The 21,450-nt window shown below is 35.6% G+C and overlaps 1 protein-coding gene and 1 pseudogene across 1 annotated transcript in view; one reads left to right on the forward strand and one right to left on the reverse strand.

Annotated features, from left to right (window-relative positions):
• The window catches only part of MSH4 (mutS homolog 4), an 85,715-nt gene that overhangs the window by 19,089 nt on the left and 45,176 nt on the right, over window positions 1–21,450 (forward strand). Inside the window, exons 5-8 of the mRNA XM_033115144.1 lie at window positions 773–888; window positions 1,781–1,954; window positions 5,944–6,116; window positions 9,888–9,955. Of these exons, the coding sequence (XP_032971035.1) occupies window positions 773–888; window positions 1,781–1,954; window positions 5,944–6,116; window positions 9,888–9,955 (531 nt within the window). The remainder of the gene's footprint in view (window positions 1–772; window positions 889–1,780; window positions 1,955–5,943; window positions 6,117–9,887; window positions 9,956–21,450) is intronic.
• On the reverse strand, window positions 14,750–15,806 carry LOC117027413 (DENN domain-containing protein 10-like; annotated as a pseudogene).

A 21,450-nucleotide genomic window follows, 5' to 3' on the forward strand; every position in this document is an offset into this window, starting at 1 on the left:
ATAAAGGTAACTTGACTTCTCAGAATTTTACTTATAGGGAAATTGTAGTTAATAAGATTTACATCACAGGGTTATTGTGAAGATTAAGTGACATAACTGTTAAAACAATCTTGGCACATAACAAATTAACTGCCTGCTTATGATTTTTTCAATCTTAACTGCTTTATCACAGTCCAGTGTTATTATATTACCTTTCTTACGTATTACTTTTATTCAAAGTAGTTATACCTTTTATTCTACAACTTCATGCTTTTCTCTCTTTTAAAAAAATTCCATTATTTGCCTTTATTTTAAATAAATTCACTTAATGTAGATAGCACTTCATAGATCTGAGAGATGGAATTGATGTTTTCATCTTCCTCAACTAACACATTATAAAGATATACTCTTTCTCAATTATGGTAAGAGTATGTAAGGCTGATTGTAAAACCTGTGTGTTGTTGTTGCTGTAGAATAAAATTACTAGAAGGCAGAGACTCTTATGTTTATTTTTTTCATTGTTTCTAACATATTCAGTTAAATTTTATGTGAACATGCTCTCATAAGAACTACAGACTGGCCTATAATTCACTTAACAAGACAATCATTCTTTTTTTGTAAATAACTATGAAAACTTTTTATTAAATTCTGGGAAACATTAAAAAATAAAGTTTAGGTAATATTTAACTTTATGTAATATTTAATCCCCATGTACAGACATGTGTTTAAGAAAGTAGTTTTGGGCAAGTGCATGGAACTTAAAATTTATTTTGAAATTTAAACTTTTTTTCAGTCCGTTAATTTCACTACTGTCCAAAGGAAATACTTCAATGAAACAAAAGGACTAGAGTACATTGAACAATTATGCATAGCAGAATTCAGCACTGTCCTAATGGAGGTTCAGTCCAAGTAAGTTATGACTTAAGAGAAGTAATAAATGCTTCGTGTGAGTTCCACAAGGGCCAGGTCTTTTCTCTATTTTGTTGTTTGCTATATTCCTGCCTCCTAGAAAAGTGCCTGGCTCATGATACAACTGAGTAATTATTGAAATAGTAATATAGTTAACTAAAATTCACATGTGAGGTGTATCTTGCTAACTTAATTTATATAGAATTTCTCCAAATTAGTCATAATCTATTGCCCTAGTGATTGCTGCTCACTTTATTTTGGAGAGAAAAGCTCAAGTAGCTACAGTAAACTAGAAATGTGGGGGCACAGATGTGAAACAGTTAAAGCTGTGTTCCTGTTACTTCATACCTTTACTCCTAAAAGATTGAGCATGAGACAGGGAAGGATATTTTTGAAACGGATATTTCTTCGAACGGGCTAAATAGATGCTTTCTTTGAGCCAGGTTGGGTCCCTTGTTTACTCAGTTCATCATAATGACTACTCTCATGGCGATCGTAATGTACTTGCCTATATACTGGGACCTCCTGACTCCACCCTGAAAGCTCACGCTCTTTCAACAATATTTGAGTACTTAGACTGGTGCATCAAAAATTGACACAAATTACCATTAAATGTTGACTTCTAACACTTGATTTATTGGAATCTACTATCCCTTAAGCATCATACTTCAGAAAATTGTCTATTTTCATCAACTTTTATGTTTTAGAGGTAATTTACATCGTTTTCAAAAATCAGGAACACTCAATATACTTTATTTCCTTTTAATTTAAGTAGTGCTATGCAAACATTTATAATTTTCCTAATATTAAGGTGAAATACGTGTTTCCTTTTATAGTAATAATTTTTTTTATTCTAAAGATTTATAGTGATACATCATTGGTCACCTTGCAGGTATTACTGCCTTGCAGCTGTTGCAGCTTTATTAAAATATGTTGAATTTATTCAAAATTCAGTTTATGCACCAAAATCGCTGAAGATTTGTTTCCAGGGTAGTGAACAGACAGCCATGATAGATTCATCATCAGCCCAAAACCTTGAATTACTAATTAATAATCAAGACTGTAGGTAAGATCACCCATTTTTTTCCCTTACAAAATGTACCAGTGTATTTTATTATTTTTATGAGTATTTGCTTTACACTTCTTTAAATTGTTTGATGGGGAATGAGTGAATAAATGCATTTCTAATCACTGTATCATTGTTGCTGAACTGTTCAGCTGCTTTGTAGTATAATTTGAAGTCAGGGAGTGTGATACCTCTGGACTTGTTCTTTTTTTCTCAGGATTGCTTTGGCTATTTGGGGTCTTTTGTGATTCCATACAAATCTGATGATTTTTTTTTCTATTTCTTTAAAAAATGCCATTAGGATTTTGATGGAGATTGCACTAAATCTGTATATTGCTTTGGGTAATATGACCATTTCAACTATGTTGATTCTTCCAATCCATGAAAAAATCCATGATTCTTTCCATTTCTTTGTGTCTTCTTCAATTTCTTTTAATGTCTTAGTTTTCAGTGTATAGGTCCTTCGCATCTTTTGTTAAGTTTATTCCTAGGTATTTTATTCTTCTTGTTGTGACTGCGAAAGGAATTGTTTTTTTAATTTTTCTGAAATTTCATTGTTAGCATATAGGAGTGCAATGAAGTTTTGTACACTGATTCTGTATCTTGTATCTTTACTGTATTTTTTATTGTTTCTTATAGTTTTTGACTTATAATAACCTAGGGCAATCTAGAAAGTCAACAACGAAGTCTGATAATTACTACAAAATATTTTGTACTTAGTTTTACTTTGTCACATTTCATAGGTCATCATTGTTTACCATTATTATTGTAAACATTGCTTGAGTCCCTGCTATAAATAAAAGATAGGATATCTGACTTTCAGGAGGTTGTATTACAGTTGCAAAGGAGAAATTGAGAAGTCTTTACAGACTTAAAGAACATCAGGTTAAAAGATGGATATTCTACTCACTGAACTATCAAACTAGCTCTAATGCTTCTGAAGACTTGTCACCTGTTCAGTTCCTTGTTTCACCTGTTAATTTCTATAGCAAATGGCAGGTTGAGTATGCTCCTCACTTCCTTTGTTCCTGCAGAAGCCAAATTCTCAAAAAGTAAAACATGAACGAATGAACAAATGAATGAATGAATAAATAAATAGTGCCTGTGATGAGAGACTGCTGTGGGGAGCGGGCTGTGAGCTCTCCACAGCAGTCTCTCATCACAGGCACTATTTTCAACATTCAACATGCACACAATCCCATTCTCAACCCAGCCAATTTAGCTCAACAATTGCTTACCCAGCTCAAGGGGTTTAACCCATTTAACCTTCTCCGACATTCATTCTGGTTTTTATGTAGTATCTTTGTTCTAGTATTTACTCCGTTTTGTATCTTTTCAGTCGGCTATTGAGTCATTCAACGCCGACTTGTATACCTCCTTCTTAATCAATACCAGCTACGGCTTAAAGAAAAAAGAGAAGGGGGAGATGCAGAGAGCAGGTTGTAGGCTGACAGGTGCCTGAGGCCTCAGGACTGAAGCCTCGCCCCAACATCTCACCCCAGAAAAAATTTAGATAACAAAAGAGTCTGTGAGACTGATCCTTTCAGGGACTTTACCTCACCTTTGTGCTTACACCTCATGTCTCCCTGTTTGGCCCCAAAAGATGGCTGGTTAGTCAATGACGGGTAAGATTCCTCAAGGGAGGAACAACCTAAGCCAGACACGGCCACCTAGGGGCCATCTGGAGAACTCGACCCCAAAAAGATGGCTGGTTAGTCAATGACGGGTAAAAATAACCTAAGCCAGACACAGCCACATAGGGGCCCTCTGGAGAACTCGACCCCAAAAAGATGGCTGGTTAGTCAATGACGGGTAAAAATAACCTAAGCCAGACACAGCCACATAGGGTCCCTCTGGAGAACTCGACCCCAAAAGATGACTGGCTAGTCAAGGACGGGTAAGATTCCTCAAGGAAGGAACAACCTAAGACAGACACAGTCGTGTAGGGGTCATCTAATTGGCTATATTCAATGATTTGAGTTTAACATCAGTTCTCCATCTATTATAAGTTTCAACATAAGGTTCTGTCCCCTGGAGAAGTACATACAACAATTACTATTACATTCATGACTCTTTTATCAGACTAGGGGGATTTGCTTTAATTCTATTTTTCTGGTTTTATATATGAGACTCTTAGGCCACTGTTTAAAGCAAAAAGAGAAGGGGGATATGTGGGGAGCAGGCTGTGAGCTGACAAAGGCCTTGCACCTGCAAGGTCATTCTCGTGGGAAGCCTTGCCTCAGCAATCTTCCCAAGAAGAACAAGATGACACTAATGCAGCCACAGACATACAAACTTGCCAAAGTACAGAATGGAATGTTCTACTGATACTTATTTGTTCTGCTAATACTTGAGTAGACTATTGTTCTAAGAAAGTATAAAACTGTGTGAATGATAAAAACTGCGCCACTGCTCCACCATCCGTGGACGGTGGACCTTCGAATTCTCAGCTTTCCTGTCTCTGTGTCTTTTCTCAATCTCCTCATCCTTCCCCCTCAGGCAGAGCCCTGCTGGTCACGCAGGCCATGACAGACTGCCGAGCCAGGACTTGATTTGAGTAGTTCCCTAAAAATTTGTTTAACTCAATATAGCAAAATTCTGGATCTCTGATGACTAAAACTTAAGAGTATTTTTTGTCTCCTCTCTTTTCTCAATCCAGATTCAATAATCAGAAAATCATTTTGACTCAACCTTCAGAGTACCTACCAATGCTGGATCATTTCTTACCATTTCCAAGGCTACAACCCTAATCCATACTTTCATCGTTTTAGCCTGGACTACTGTAGTAGCCCCTAACCTGTCTCTTTGCGTTCTTCTTACCCTCCTAAAATTAGTCTATTATTGACCTAGTGACTAGAGTATGATCCTTTTAAACCAGAAACCAGATTTTGCAACACTCCTGCTGACAACCTTCCAATGGCTCCCATCACATGTAGAATAGAATCCAGACTCTTTACCATGGTCTACAGAGACTTCTGTGTCCTGGCTTCTATCAGCTTCTCATTCATCTACCTCCATTTTCACCCTTACTTGTAAAGTTCCACCAATCTTGATCTTCTTTCTCGTTCTGGAGCCAGAAATTGCTGCTCTGCTACTTATTTGGAAACCTTGGGCAAGTTATTTAATTTATTTGTGCTTCAGTTCCTTCCATTGTAACATGTGCTTAATAATAGTATCTACCTCATATCATGGGTGTTGGAATTAAATAAGTTAATATATGTAAAGTGCTTAGAACAATGTCTGGTACGTACGAAGTGTTCAATGTATGTTAGCTATTCTCACCATCATCGTCATCATCCCCATCTCTTCATCATCTTTGTGTGGGCCTTCTTAACTCAACTGCCAAAAAGACAGACAGGTCTTTATCAACCGATCTAACAAAAGCAATCCACTTGGTCATTCTCTATACATTCCTGTTTGTTATTTTTTTAACAGTTTCTGTACCTGAAATTATTTTCTTCCTTTCTCTTTCACTTATATTCTCTAACTTCTTAAATTAGAACAAAGTGATTAGATTAAATACTTATTTTTATCAATATAGAAGTTCTTTTCCACTTTAGGATAAATTTGTTATTCTCATTATGTTTTCATATTTTTTCACACAGGAAAAATTATATCCATATTATATTGATTATTGATATTTTGCTGTTAATGATAGAATAGCATGAACTAGAACATTTTGTATTCGTTTGAATATTGTAAATGATCTATGAAAAAAATTGGTAAGTATAAGAAGATAGTGTTGATCCTTGTTAATCAAAGTGTGATTCATTACTGCCAGCATGCTTGGGAGCTTATTTAAAATGTAGAATCTCAGGCCTCATCCTAAACCTACCGAATCAGAATATCCATGTGGTTTGTATGCACATTAAAGTTTGAGAATCACTACTGTAGAATGTAGGATTATTTAATTATGAAGTTAAATTGCAGTTATCTTGAATTTTTCCTTTGTATACTTAGTGCAATTTTTCTTACTTGTGTTTCCAAAGGAATAATCACACTCTCTTTGGTGTTCTAAATTATACTAAGACACCTGGAGGGAGCAGAAGACTTCGTTCTAATATATTAGAGCCTCTAGTTGATATTGAAACCATTAACATGAGATTAGATTGTGTTCAAGAACTACTTCAAGATGAGGAACTCTTTTTCGGACTTCAGTCGGGTAAATGAATATCATCTAATTTAATAAATACAAACTATTAGTAAAAAATACGTTGGCTTCTTTTAAGAACACCAGTCATATTAGATTAAGGCCCACCCCAATGTCTACATCTTAACTTGATTATATCTGCAAAGATCCAATTTCCGAATAAGGTCACATTCACAGGTACTGCAGTTTAGGACTTCAGAATATCTTATTGGGGGATGTAGTCCAATGCATAACATGAGGTAAGAAGATTGCCCTTGGCACCTTTCTATTTCTTCACTGGCATGGCAGTGCAATTTTCTTCTTAAACCTATAGGTGGAAGGACAATTTATATGCATTGTTCTTAGTCCATTTCCTGGTTTCTAGCAGTCTTTTCTGTCTTCCATACCCCCATCCGCCAACCACCCCTCCTGGTGTTCCGGTAGTGTAAACTGAAGTGGTACACGACAATCTGGAAGGCATTTACAGCATGAACAGTTTTTCCTCAGTCCAATTCCAAATACCTTTTAATTAGTATAATTCCTTTTGAATTCTGGCATTATATTGACTGTGACTCTGCATGTCCAATATTTTTTTAATATATTCACTTTTTTCTATATATTCCAGTGTATTTAATGAGACTTTTGGAAAGGCATAAGGAGGCCATTTTTGACTGGTAACCCTTTTCTTGTTGTTCACAGCAATGTCTTGTTGGTCTACCTATACCTGGCATTCTGTGTAGTACATAAGTACCAGGAATATTAAAAGTTATTTCATCATATATTGTTAGTCAAACCAGCCATTTCTATGTTTTCTGTATGTTGAAAACATAGATAAGTTTGTAATTTATCTTAGCATGTAAAAAGTAGGGGAGCATGAGCATAGAACAGGGTGGGAGGGTAATTTTTATAATTTATTAAAATATGAGAATCTGAACCTTTTTTTTTTTCCAAAAAAAGCCCAGTAATTTCTTTATTGTAGTCAGCATTTTATAGGTATTAGGGATAAAAAGATGAGGAAGATGCAGCTATAAGTTTCTGTCCTCAAGGATCTTACATTCATGTTAGAGAAACAACTCTAAATATATGAAACAGTGTGGCAAATGCATTAATAATTGAGTATTTATGGAAACAGATGGGAGCTGGGATAAAGATATAATCCACGTGGTATTCACAAAGACAATATTTCAGTCTGTCTTAAGGGAATGAGTAGGATTTTGACAACAAGAGAATAATCCTAGAAGTGATATTCTAGACAAAGGGAACATGCCTGTGCAAGGTATGTTGATGCACACAGGGGTAGCAAAAATATTTTTTAGTTGTGGTGGCTGCGATAAAGATCAGGTGTCAGTGCCATTGGCTGTGAGGTTGAACAATTGTTACTTTTTAGGGTACACTTGCTTTTCTGGGATCTTGGGAAAGGTAGAGTTAACATAAGCTTCTGCAGTTATACTTATGTTGTTATAGTAGAGCTTGCTGCATTTAAGGCATGACCAGTAGTTATTTATGACTGAAGCCTTGGGGAATGACAAGAAACGAACATTGGAACTAGCTTTTTTTATTTTTTCAATTTTAGAATGGTTTAATCTCCCAAAAGAAACCCATACCTATTAGCAGTCACTCCCCCTCTTCTCACCAACCTCGTAGCCTTAAGGTATCCACGAATTTACTTTCTGTCCCTATAGATTCTGTCTTTGGATGCCTATTCTGGACATTACATATAGCTCAAGTCATATGTATATGACCTTTTGTGACAGGCTTCTTTCACTCAGCATAGTATTTTCAGAGTTCATCCATGTTGGAGCATGCACCCATACTCCATTCTTTTTTTTTAAGTTTATAAGAGTTTATTTGAATGGGGCTAGCTATTGAAGGGCCTTTATGTAATGCTAAGGAATTTGGATTTTATCCAACAGGAAATAGGGAGCTGACAATTCTAAACCAAGAGAGTAATATGATGAAATCCTTATTTTAAAAACAGTCTGGTTGTTATGAGAGATTTGGAGAAAGGAAGAAGGAAGAGACTGAAAAAGAGAAAGGTCAATCTAAGTGAGGACTTTTAGTCTGACTAATGGAATCACATGTAAAATGTCATATTAGTATTATGTCATATTGACCAGTATAATAGTAGTATACTCAACCTATTTACTCTAATTGTTAAAACTGTTTTAACATAATTTACCACAGAAGCAGCAAATTATAAAGGGGCGGGCACAGTTCCAGAGATAGGCAAACTGAAAACTAGCTAAAGATATGGATCAGTTTGAACAGGAAGCAAGTTACATAAAAATTTTTTTTTAAGGATAAAAGGTTGGGACCACTTTGTAAAGTATCAATGTCTACACAGAAACTTTTGAGGTCACATGTTACAATGATGATAATAGCCGTGAGTCATTAAGAGATAGTTATTGCAGTTTACTATATTTTAAGTATGGGGAAAAGAGTGCATTCTTTTTTTTAAATTAAAGTTTATTGGGGTGATAATTGTTAGTAAAGTTACATAGATTTTAGGTGTATGATTCTGTAATACATCATCTATATATCACATTGTGTGTTCACCACCCAGAGTCAGTTCTCCTTCCATCACCATATATTTGATCCCTTTTACCCTCATCTACCACCTCCCCGTTACCCTCTGGTAACCACTATTGTCTGTGTCTCTGAGTTTTTGTTTCTTCATTTGTTTGTCTTGTTCTTTTTTTTGTTTTCAGTTTTATATCCTACATATCAGTGAAATCATACAGTTCTCGACTTTTTCTCTCTGACTTATTTCACTTAACATAATAACCGTAAGATCCATCCATGTTGTCACAAATGGCACTATTTCATCTTTTCTTATAGCAGAATAGTATTCCATTGTGTACCACATCTTCTTTATCCAGTCATTTATCGATGGACACTTTCCATGTCTTGGCCACCGTAAATAAAGCAGCAACAAACATCGGAGCACATATATCATTACGGATAAATGTTTTCAGATTTTTTCAGTAGATACCCAGGAGAGGAATTGCTGGGTCATATGGTAATTCTATTCTTAATTTTTTGAGGAACCTCCCTTCCATAGCGGATGCACCAATCTGCATTCCCACCAACAGTGTAAGAGGGTTCCTTTTTCTCCACAGCCTCTCCAATAGTTACTATTTGTCTTGTTGATGATAGCCATTTGAAAAGAGTGCGTTCTTAAAAGACATGCATATTAAATGGTTAAGGTAAAAAAAAAAACAACCTACAGATATTTAAAAGGGATAGATTATAATTATATATAAATTTACTTTTATAGACTAAGGTGGAAAATGAGTTAAGAATAAAATAACAGTTTTGAGTTCTGTTATGTGCAAGGTACTTTGCACATATTATCTCACTTAATTCTCACAACAACCCTAGGAGATAGATGTCATTATCCGCATTTAAAAGATAAGAACAGCTAAAGTTCAGAGAAGTTACATAACTTCTAGAAGGTTATATGGTTAGTGGTTGAACTATACTTTTAAGCTAATCTTTTTTAAGTATCAGGAAAAGTGGGAAGGAAATTATGGTAAGCAATATCTGAAAGCCAGAAAAGTAGTTTTAAGAAGGAAGGGGTAATTAACAGTGTTAATTTTGGATGCATATTGTGAATAGTCAAAATTAAGAAAAGACCAATAGGCTATCTTGTTTTATTCCTGGCACATGTAAGACAGATAAAGACAATGAAAACAAGTAATATTTGCAGGTGGAACTGTTCTGTTTTATTATTTGAGGATATTTTGCATAATCTATATTTTAAACTTGAACAGTTTAAATGCTCGTATTTTTTGTTTGTTTCAGTTATATCAAGATTTCTTGATACAGAGCAGCTTCTTTCTGTTTTAGTCCAAATTCCAAAGCAAGACACGGTATGTTTATGTATGCATTATGTTATATTATTGTACATTATGTGATATAACCTGTCTTAATGTGATGTAACAATTGGAAAATATCAAAATGTTTTGGAAAAGTACTTTATTATTAATATCTAGGTTTTTTATGCCTTTTGAAGCACACTTTTTCCCCCCAAAGTATTATCCTAAGTTATAGTAAAATTAAAATTTTCTCAGTTGAGGAATTGGCATATTTTCATTAACCAAATATTTATTTAAAGAGTTTACATATAAATAATTTTCAAAAAACTTAGACTGCAATAACATTTGCTTAATATATAACTAGATAAAAATTATGTTAGATCCAAAGGTTATAGGTGCTTCTTAAAAGTGAGCATTATGTGATGTGTGATTAGTGTTTAAATATGTTTAACCTTTAAGAATGAAACATCTTTGGGTATTTTTCTAATTTAAATATTTAGTGCTTACAGGCACATCTTTTAAAGAAAGTAATAGATGGTTTTAATTCTTCTATTTAATCGAAAGATACTTTAATGAAAGACGTATATTTTTGCTCATAAGCTTAAAAAGGAAAGAAGTCTTGTATATCAATAAAATGTGATTTAAAATTTGATTACTTTGCAAAGCCATTGAAGGCTGATCTATGTTTTGGAAGTCTTTCCATATTGTAGTGATAACACCTCTGCTCCCTTTTTTTTTTTTTAAGTTGATGGTCTTTTCATTGGGAAAAAAAAATAACAAGACTAGCATTTACAACCTGGGATGGATGTAAATTGTAATTTCTTGAACAGCAATATTGGTGGTTGTGCTGAAGTCCACAGCCACAGCCTACTTCTGCTGGCTCCAAGTCATGGTTCAGAAGGTTTTAAAAACAGAGTCCAACGATGTTCCCTTGGTAAAAGTTTCTAAAATGTGTGTGACCGGTGACAGCCTGACACCCATTTCCCTCTAGTACAATGCAGACAACGCTAAACCAACACATGTGGGCATGCCACCAGGGTGTCACCGTCACCATGGTCAGGGCCCATGGGAGTATAGGGGACCCATCCTGTTAGTGGGGCTATGTCTGGACAGATTATCCTTTAGCCATTTTCCTACACACATCCTCACGTAAACCGATTTTAAATGTTTGCTTCAGTAAACCAGTTATGATGAATTATGCATATACTAACAAACTGAATTATTAGATTGGTGCAAAAATAATTGCAGTTTTTGCAATTATTTTTAACCCTTTAAATCACAATTACTTTTGTACCAACCTAATAGAACCCATTTGAATAGGTTTTTAATTTGTATTTTCATTTTTCGTTTTAATATAAATGCCTGACTATGTTCAGTTGTCAAGCTGCATACATGAAAAAGTAGCCAGCCCCAACAGTGTATTTAATCATTAGCAAATGGAACTGCGAAGAGCCTACTAAGTGCTTCCTTATCATTAAGGTAGTACAAGTACTTATATTGTAAAACTGATGTGTAGCTTGATCTTTAGGGGGCAGGACCACCAACCAGTACATGCAGATTTTTTTTGTGTGTAAACAGAAGTAGCTTTTTTTTTTTTTATTAGTTTCAGGTGCACAAGACTAAGTACTACTTAGATGTTTATCATTTATATCCCTCACACTGTGAACCCCCCTTCCCCCCATCCATTATCCCTCTGACATTGCACAGAGCTATTACATTTCCACTGTCTCTATTCCTAATGCGGTACTCCGCTTCTTGTAAGAATATACATGTACATACATACACACACACCTGTAGTTGACATTCATTATTGTTCAGCTTCAGCTTCAGGTATACAATGCAGTGATCAGGCATCTACATCATCCCTGAGGTGGTCTCCCTAATGAGACAAGGGTCCATCGGATACCCTACAAAATCTTCACAACATTATTGATTACATTCCCCAAATTAATTTTCAGAACCCTGTGGCCATCTTGTGGTTACTGACTGTTTTCTAATCCCCTCACCTTCCCCCTTATCCCCACCCCCGCTCCCATCTAGCAACCCTCAGTTTTTCCTCTATGTCTCCAAAACTGTTTCTGATTAGTTCATTCCCTTATTCTTTTCTTTAGATTCCACATATAAGTGAGATCGTATGGTATTTGTCTTTCTCTGTCTGACTTATTTCACTTAACAATGTTCTCTAGGTCCATCCATGTTGTTGTAAATGCAGAAGTTGCTTTTGACATTCAGTGTTGCTATAAAGAAACAATGAGTAAATGATTTTTTTTTGTAAGAGGAGAATAAAAGATTCAATTTGATTCTTCTAGCGGGGAAGGAGTTGAAAGTAGGTCTTCGTTTTGCAGTCATCATTGGTACAAATTCTTCATACTTGACTTGTCCATCTCCATTAATATCTGCTTCTCTGATGATTTCATCTCCTTCTTCATCTGTTAGGTTTTCTCCTAAGTTTGTGATGACCGTGGCATAGTTTTGCCACACTGATGGGACCATTGCTAGTCTTGTCAAAGACTTGGCATTTCTTCCTCACTGTCTGTATCTTTCATTTTTCTAGCCATCATAATGAAAAATTCTGGGAAGTCAATGGTGCCATTGCCGTCAGAATCCACTTCCTTGATCATATCTTGCAATTCAGCTGCTGTTGGGTTCTGACCCTGTTACCTCACGACACTGTCAGTGTCCTTTGTTGTGATAGTGCCATTGCCATCTTTGTCAAATAGAGAGAAACTTCTTTGAGTTCAGCAGTCGGTTCATTGGTCAGCTGATCACCCCTGGTGCGAGCAAAGGGTGGAACAGCAGAGGTCTCGACAGTGACCGCACCAACTCGGGGGCTGTGACCGCAGGGGCCCCCACCACCGCCAAGGTGCTGCGTGCGCTGAGCCCTTTGCCGCCTCCATCGCAGTTGCACCACCGCCCAAATGCAGCGATAACATTCTAAAGGTTCATTTATAATAAAAACGTTAGATAGGAAATGTTTGCCTGTTGGGCAGGCAGAGAACTGGAAGTTGCTTTAAATTATTGAAACACCTTATAATTCAATATATACAAATGGGAGGTAACCTAAAACAACTGATGTCTGAAATAAAATTAGTTGGTTTCAAAGAATAAGTTTGGAATTATTTCCTCCTCTTTAATTTTCTGGTAGATTTTGTATAGATCTGATATTATTTTGATAGAATTAACAAATGAAGCCATTAGAACCTCGAGTTTCCTTTGTAGGAAGGTTTTTGACTAAAGTTCAACTTAAATTGATGCTACTCAGGTTACCTCTTTGTGAATGAGCTTTCATAGATTGTGTTTTTCAAAGAATTTGTGATTTTACTCAACCTGTTTAATTTATTGGCATGGTATTGTTCATAATGACCTCCTTATTGTCCTTTTTAAATTTGTAAAGTTTGCAGTGATGTGCTTCTCTCATTTTTGATGATGGTAACTGGAATATTCTCTTTCGTTTTTCTTAGTCTAGCGAGGGGTTATTAATTTTATCGGTCTATTTAAGAAACCAGCTTTTGATCTCATTGATTTCTCTCTTTTTTTCCTGTTCTCCATTTCATCATCAGTTTTATTTTCTTTCCTCTGTTTGCTGTATGCTTGGTTTGCTCTTGTTTTTTGAGGTTATGAAGGTAAAAGCTGAGGTCATTGATTTGAGACCTTTTTTTTCTTTTTTTGAGTATCAAAATATTTCCATTTTATTTCTGCATCATAAATTTGTAATTTTAACAACTTTGATCATTAGCTAATATAGTAGTAATACAAAAACAAGGGAGAAAAAGATGTTAGTATTCATTTTCATAAAGTGCAGATTTAATTTTAAGTTATTTGCCTTAGTAAAGATCTCATTTCAGATGCACCCCTCCCCAAGGAGGGAAGGAAAAGGCTATTTTTAATTTTTACAAGAATAAATGAAAGATCCAATAAAGACAAGATTTTTTTGCACACCTTTTTCTGGGTAAGATTTCTAAGGACAACAGTACTGAGTATAAAATAATCTTTCATAATTAACATGAATATATATAAAATAACAAGTATGTAATTTAGACCTCCATGCTTATTTTGCAATTTTTTAGGTCTCCAATTATGGGAAAGGTACATAACTAAACAGGAACAGTTACCTTCATATATGGCCAAGTTACTTTTACTGAAGCTGTTGGAAGACATTCTCTGGCTTTGGCCCTTGCAAGAAGTTAATTCTCACACTTCTTACCAATTATATAAAGTTGCTGTTTCAGTCACATTTATATTCAAAGTGGGCTGCTTATTTTACTCTGCCATATAAGCACTGGCATCTTTTTCAAAGTAATATTGCTAGCAACAGGGTTAATTGAAGAGTACTGGTGACTTAAGCTTGCCAAGTATAAATATGGATTATTAAAGTTGTCTACTCAAGTACAAAATTTATGCAAAACCCTCATACAGGCAAAATGTTCAAAGGCCAAGAAAAAAATTTCTTTTACAAGAAAGTGAAACTGCAGGGTCTTTTGAATGACCTTCGAGACAGTTCTACAGAAAACTTAGTAGTTTGGCTCAGAAAGTAGAGCTCCTCATGAGGAATTAAAGTTCTTCCTAGAAGAATACAAAGCAAAATTTCAGGCGGCTTTCTGAAAATAAACCATTAATTTATGGCTACATACGAGACAAACTGGAACTTATAATAATGAAGGCTTTCGGATTTGCTGTGATTTGCACAAGAACTTGACAGAGAACTTGACAGCTTTTTTCTCTTACGCCAGGACATCGGGCCATTTTATAAAGTTATCTATGGTAGTTACAGCACTTTGTCCAACATCGATAGTAGGCACGAAACTAATCAGATAGGAGAAAGTCAGAAGAGTTTTCATATGTGTTTCAGTGCTTTTCAGATCAAATCTTAATACTTTCAAATGATTAAAACAACATTTTCTTTGTTATTTTCAGTATTTTACATAGTTAATGGATAATCATGGTCAAAGAGCTTTATATCAGTCATCAGTGATACACTCGATCAGATGTTCAGATTTTCAGCATTTGTTCGGCAGCTGCTAGATGGTAAAGGAAGTTTTCTGTTGCTGGTGGAAATCGTCTTTGCTTTAGTGCCTCAAAATTGAGAACTAGCTTTCCTCTGTCACCTGAAACTTCTGAAAATGATGCCAGGTTGGTGAAGATTTGTTTTTAGGGAAATATCCTGGATAACTTGGCTGTCTGATTTATCTGGATCTTCTGCAGACTGAACAATTAGCTGACCAATTTCTTTGTGCAGATTGACCATTGTCATGGCCTCTTTTGCGAGTGGAGCAATGGTAATCTCAGTGTCTGCCAGACTCACAAAGATGTCGTAGAGGTCTGATCTATTGCTCACCTCCGAGTCTACAAATCCAGCGACGTAACCTGGACACATCTGCAGGGCTTCCAGCTCATCCGCACTGAGGTGCAAGTGTGAGTGAAGGATGGTCCAGTCCTATCAGTGCCACACCAGGGCAGGCAGAGTCCTGGTAAACTCCTGGACAGCTTCTAATTTGGGGTGATAGACGACAATTCTTTTCTTTAGCATCAATGCTGTGTGTAAGGTAACAGTTTCCATTCCAAATTGAGATACAATGTCTGACAGAGCCTGCAAGGTATGCCTTTCGGACATCAAAGTCTTTGCTAAGGAAAGAGCCATTTTCTTCACTCTGGCATATCCCCTTCGTGAAAACTGCAATATAACTCTCCATCATCTTAACTGGGCTCCCATGTTTCAGGTACATTCTACACAATATCCTAGTGAAGGCAGCATATTTCTCTGGATTAAAATCTTTGGCAGTCAGAAAAATAGAAAAATGAGTCACCTTTTTCAAAACGGAAGAATCTGGCACTTCAACTGTTGTGATATAAAACCACATTCTTCTGTACTGACCAAAGACGAAGGGATGGAGAAGTTTGTTTTCATCTGTAAGGCAGCATTTCTCAGCAGCAGATTCCTTAAAGTAGCTGTTGTGAAAGGATAACAGCACACCCACAGAACTTCAACATTTGTGTCCTTTTCGATCAGTCCTACTCCGAGCAGCAGCTGAGTGTCCGCCGCCTCATCCGCCGCAGCTGCAGCTCGCCTTTTCTTTTCTAATATAGGCATTTCATACTATAAATTTCTCTCTGAGTAATGCTTTAGCTATATTTCACAATTTTTTAAAAAGATTTTATTGGGGAAGTGGTACAGGACTTTATTGGGGAACAGTGTTTACTTCCAGAACTTTTTTTTTCCCCCAAGTCAAGTTGTTGTCCTTCCAATCTTAGTTGTGGAGGGCTCAGCTCAGCTCCAGGTCCAGTTGCCCTTGCTAGTTGCAGGGGGCACAGCTCACCATCCCTTGTGGGACTCAAGGAATTGAACTGGCAACCTTGTGGTTGAGAGCCCACTAGCCCATGTGGGAATCGAACCGGCAGCCTTTGGAGTTAGGAGCATGGAGCTCTAACCACCTGAGCCACTGGGCCGGCCTCTATATTTCACAATTTTTGATATGTTGTGTTTTTTGTTCAAAAAAGTTAAAAACATACTTGCTAATTTTTTTTGATGTCGTCTTTGACATATGAGTTGTTTAGAGCTGTGTTATTTAGTTTGCAACATTTGAGAACTTTCAAGATATCTTTTAATTATTTCCAATTTAATTCCATAATGATCAGAGAAAATATGTTGTATAATATGGATCCTTTTAACTTTATTGACGCTTGTTTTTATGGCCCAGAATATGATCTGTCTTGGTAAATGTTCCACATGTATTTGAAAACAATGTGTTTTTTGTTGTTGTTGGGTAGCGTATTCCATAAATGTCAGTTAGTTCAAGTTGATTGATAGTGTTCTTGGAGTTTTCCATATCCTTATTGATTTTCTTGGTCTGTTTGTTCTATCAGTTATTGTGAGAGGAATGTTGTTATCTTCAGCTATAATTGTGGTTTTATCTATTTTTCTTTGAAGTTCTGTCAGTTTTTATCTAATGTATTTTGGAGCTCTGTTATTATTTAAGATTATTATGTGTTCTTGATGAATTGCTGATTTATAATCCTTTATCACTATAAATCACTCTCTTTTTTCCCTAGTAATATTTTTTCTCTAAAATCTATTGTATTTAATATTAATGTAGACACTCCAACTTTCTTTTGATAAGTGTTAGCATGGTATATCTTTACCATCCTTATGCTTTTAACTTATTTGTGTTTTTTTATATTTTTCTTATAGACAACATATATTTGGAACTTGCTGTTTTGCATGTAATCAGAGAATATCTTACTTTTGATTAGAGGTTTTATTCCATTTACATTTAATGATATTGATATGTTTCCATTTAAATCTGTCATTATGGTACTTTTTTTTTCTATTGATCTCATCTATTTTTCCCCTCTTCTTTCTGCCTTCTTTTAGATTGAGTATATTTTTATGATCCCATTATTTTGTTATTTTAATGGTTGCTTTAGTGTTTATAGCATACATCTTTAACTAAATTCTGCCCACCTTCATATAATATTACATTTCTTCACATATGGTATAAGAACCTTATAGTAGTGGCACCAAAAGAAAAAATAAACTAGTTAGTGGGCCTACACCAAGCTAAAAAGCTCCTGCATAGCAAAATAAATAATCACCAAAATGAAAAGGCAACTATGGAATTGGAGGAAATATTTGAAAGTCATATATCTGATAAGGAATTAATATTCTATATCTGATTTAAGATATCCTAATAAATATCCTGTATTTATTAATAGATTACTAAAATATATGAAGAATCATACAACTCAATAGCAAAAAAACAAACAATCCAATTAAAAAATGGACAGATAAACTGAATAGATATTTTTCCAAAGAAGACATAAAGATGGACAACAGTACATAAAAAGATGCTCAACATCACTAATCATCAGGGAAATGCAAACCATAACCACAATGAGATAGCTCCTCATGCCTGGTAGGACGGCTCTAGTCTGCCAGAAAGGCAAGAGATAAGTGTTGGTGAGAATGTGGAGAAAAGGGGACCCTTGTGAATTGTTAGTGAGAATGTAAATTGATGCAGTCACTATGGAAAACAGTATGGAAATTCCTCAAAAATTAAAAATAGGACCATCACATGATCTAGTAGTCAAATTTCTGGGTATGTATCCAATTTAATGCAAACAAAATCTCGAAGAGATAGCTGCACTTCCGTGTTCACTGCAGCATTATTTACAATAGCCTTGATATGGAAAAACCCTGTGTATGTGTCTGTCAGTGGATGAATGGATAAAAAGGTATGGGGGGAATATATGTATATGTATGTATGTATGAATATTTTGCATTCATGAGAAAGATGGCTATCCTGCTGTTTTACAACAACATGGATTGACCTTGAGGGTATTATGCTAAGTGAAATGAGCCAGACAGAGAAAGACAAATACTGCATGATATCACTTACATATGAAATGTAAAAAAAAAAAAAAAAAAAAAAAAATTCGTAGAAAACTGGTTGCTAGGGGATGGGGGGTGTGGGGGAAATAGGGAGAAGTTGGTAGAAGGGTATGAACTTTCAACTATAAGATGAATAAGATTCTCGAGGATCTAATGTAAAACATGGTGACTGTAGTTGATAACACTGTTTTGTATAATTCAAATTTGCTTAGAGTAGAACTTAAATATTCTCACCAAAGAGATAAATATTTGCACTTTAAATATATTACAATTTTATGTCAATTATAAAACTGAAATTAAAAGAACTCTCCAGTAGTATGCTGCTATTCCCCCTACCCTTCCATTCTGCTATTGTTGTCATCCATTTTGCTTGTATATGAGTACACATATCCCACGGTTTACTGCTTTTTAATATAATAGCTTTATCAAGATAGAATTCACAAAGCATACAATTCACCTATTTAAAGTATAAACTCCAGTCATTTTTTAGTATATTCACAGACTTGTATAACAATTACTACAGTTAATTGTAGAACATGTTCATTACCCCAAAAGCACTCCTGTACCATTAGCAATCACTTCCCATTACTCCCAACTCTGTTCCCCCACTTTTTGTGTGTTTTCCCCTCAGAATTAAAAACTTTTTGTTTGGTTTACTGTATACTTTCACTAATTCAGGCATAGACATTTCCACCAATTATTTAAATATCCTCTCAATATATTTTAACTATCCTGTCAGTTACATTGGATACTCAATCAATTTCAACCTCTTGAAGTTGTCTCTTCCATAGGCTTCTGACCTGTTCCAATGTGGACTGGTTTCACCTTTCTCTATGTAGCTGTGATCCCAGGTTCTTTTTTCAGCATCGTTCTCTCTGTCTCTCCTATTTTGGATCTCTTGTTTTTTGTGTTCCAAGTGTTCCTCTGTTTTGGCTTACTTTCTCCTTGTCTTGGAGCACTTTCTGCAGTGCATTGCTGAGAAAAAGTGATAATTTGCATGTCTGAAATGTTTTCTTATTCCCCCATAATTGATTGATAGTTTAGCTGAAAAATAGAATTTTAGTCAGGAAATAATTTTTCTTTAGAATTTGGCAGGCGTATCTCCACCATCTTGTAGCTCCTAAGTGTTCCTACTGAGAAGTTGAAAACATTGCGATTCCTGAATTTTTGGATATGACATACGTTTTGCCCCCTCTATTCTTTGGAAGCGTGTAAGACCTTTTGGCTTGAACATTTTAAAAATGTGAAAATGAAAGTTAAATAAACTGTCAAGCCTTCAGAAAATTTGTAAGTGCATTACAAATAACTTATTTTCCTGAAATTGTAAAGACTATGTTGTTGAAAAGATGCTCTATCACTCCCAAATACATTAGTATGTCTTACAAACAAGGACGTTCTCAATAAACCTTCAAAAGAAGGCAATTAACAGTGATAGATTGATACCATTTAATCCTCAGACCTCATTCAAGTTTTTCTAATTGTGGCGATAATGTCTTTTATTGAAAAAAGATTCTGTTAAGAGTCAATCATTGCCTTCAGTTTTTGTATCTATTTAGTCTTCAGTGACCTTGACACTTGAAAATGATGGGTCTGTTATTTTCCTGCAGTTTGTGTTTGTCTGATGTTTCCTCATCATTAGATTCAGGTAACTTTGGCAGGAGTATCGTAAAAGTGAGGCTGTGTTCTTTCCATTGCACCTTATCAGATGGCACATGATTTTGAATATCTCATTATAATGATGTTAACTTTGTGTACTTGAGGAGGTGGTGTCCACCAGGCTTCCCCACTGTAAAATTACTAGTAATATTTTTGTCTATGTAATTAATAAGTATTCTGTGTGGAAGTACTTTGAAACTATGTAAATATCCTGTTCCTTATCAAGCTTTCAATTTATTTAATCTCTGTAGACTCATGATTTCATATTTTATTCAATTGGTTATAATCCTTTATTGTCAATATTTATTTTTATTCTCAAATTCTCTTAGATTTGGGTAGTGCAAGCCCCATTTAATTTGGTCTCTATTTCCTTTGGAAAGGCACCCATTGTTCTTTGAGCACTTTATCATTTTCTGGTTCAAGAAAATGAGCCAGGCTTTTATTAGTTTGGTGCAAAAGTAATTGTGGTTTTTGCAATTATTTTTAACCTTTTAAACTGCAATTACTTTTGCACCAAACTAATACATTCCCTTCTCCAGCCTTTGAATCAGCTATTTCACCCAAAATTCCTCGTTTGTTTTAGTGAGATACGGTATTTAGAAATCAAGATCTGGGTACTAGGTTTACTCTTTGCTATTGGGCTGTCACTGTTCTCAAACCCTCTGAGGGCTTGAGTGCATAAATACACATATTTACCTCTATATTTCTATATCTGTCTACTCAGTTGAAAACTATGAGTTTACACCAATACCTCCAATTTCAATCCAGTATCCCAGGGTTTATACTAGTTTTTCCCCTTTCTGTCATTATAACTCCCTTCTCTGACAATGACAAGCTTGAATCCCATTATCCTCAATGTACTAACATATTTGACCCATCCCCCTGTGTGTGATCCATCTCTGACTACTGCCACTCCTTCCCTTATGCAGATGCCATCCTCACTCTGCCTGTGCTGCAGTGCTCCCTTCCAAACCACCCTCCTATGCAGAAATCTTTCTCAGCTCTCTCAGGCTCTGATAACCCTGCATTGATAACCCTGCATTAAGCTGCCCTCCTATGCAGAGACTTTCCTCAGCCTACTTGGGATCCAAAGCCTATGCCAGGCTGCCCCTCTCCCCTTGTCTGGATGCCCTCCTGACCTTGTTCAGGCTCATGCACTCTGTGCTGGGCAGTCCTCCAGTATGGGTCCCTCCTTGTCCACCTGTGCTGTGCACCTCTCGGTCTTCTCCCTCTTCTGGCTGTGCTTCCCCTACACCAGGGATGCACTCATTTCCCTGTTTGGACCCTGACAGCTAATAGTAAATCATTGTTTATATTAAAATTATTTCTTAATATATATGAAAGGTACTTCACTTTACTTTTGGATATGCTCTTGCTAGCATGTGTTATTAACCTTTTTTTCCACTTTGTATTTGTTTAGCAGTGTTTTTAGAGCCATGAAATGTTTTAGGACTTTCAGAGACTTTGATCAGTTATGAATATAAGCACACAAAGCACTACTGCTAGT

The sequence above is a fragment of the Rhinolophus ferrumequinum genome, chromosome 9, assembly GCF_004115265.2.
Source record: "Rhinolophus ferrumequinum isolate MPI-CBG mRhiFer1 chromosome 9, mRhiFer1_v1.p, whole genome shotgun sequence".
NCBI lineage: Eukaryota > Metazoa > Chordata > Mammalia > Chiroptera > Rhinolophidae > Rhinolophus > Rhinolophus ferrumequinum.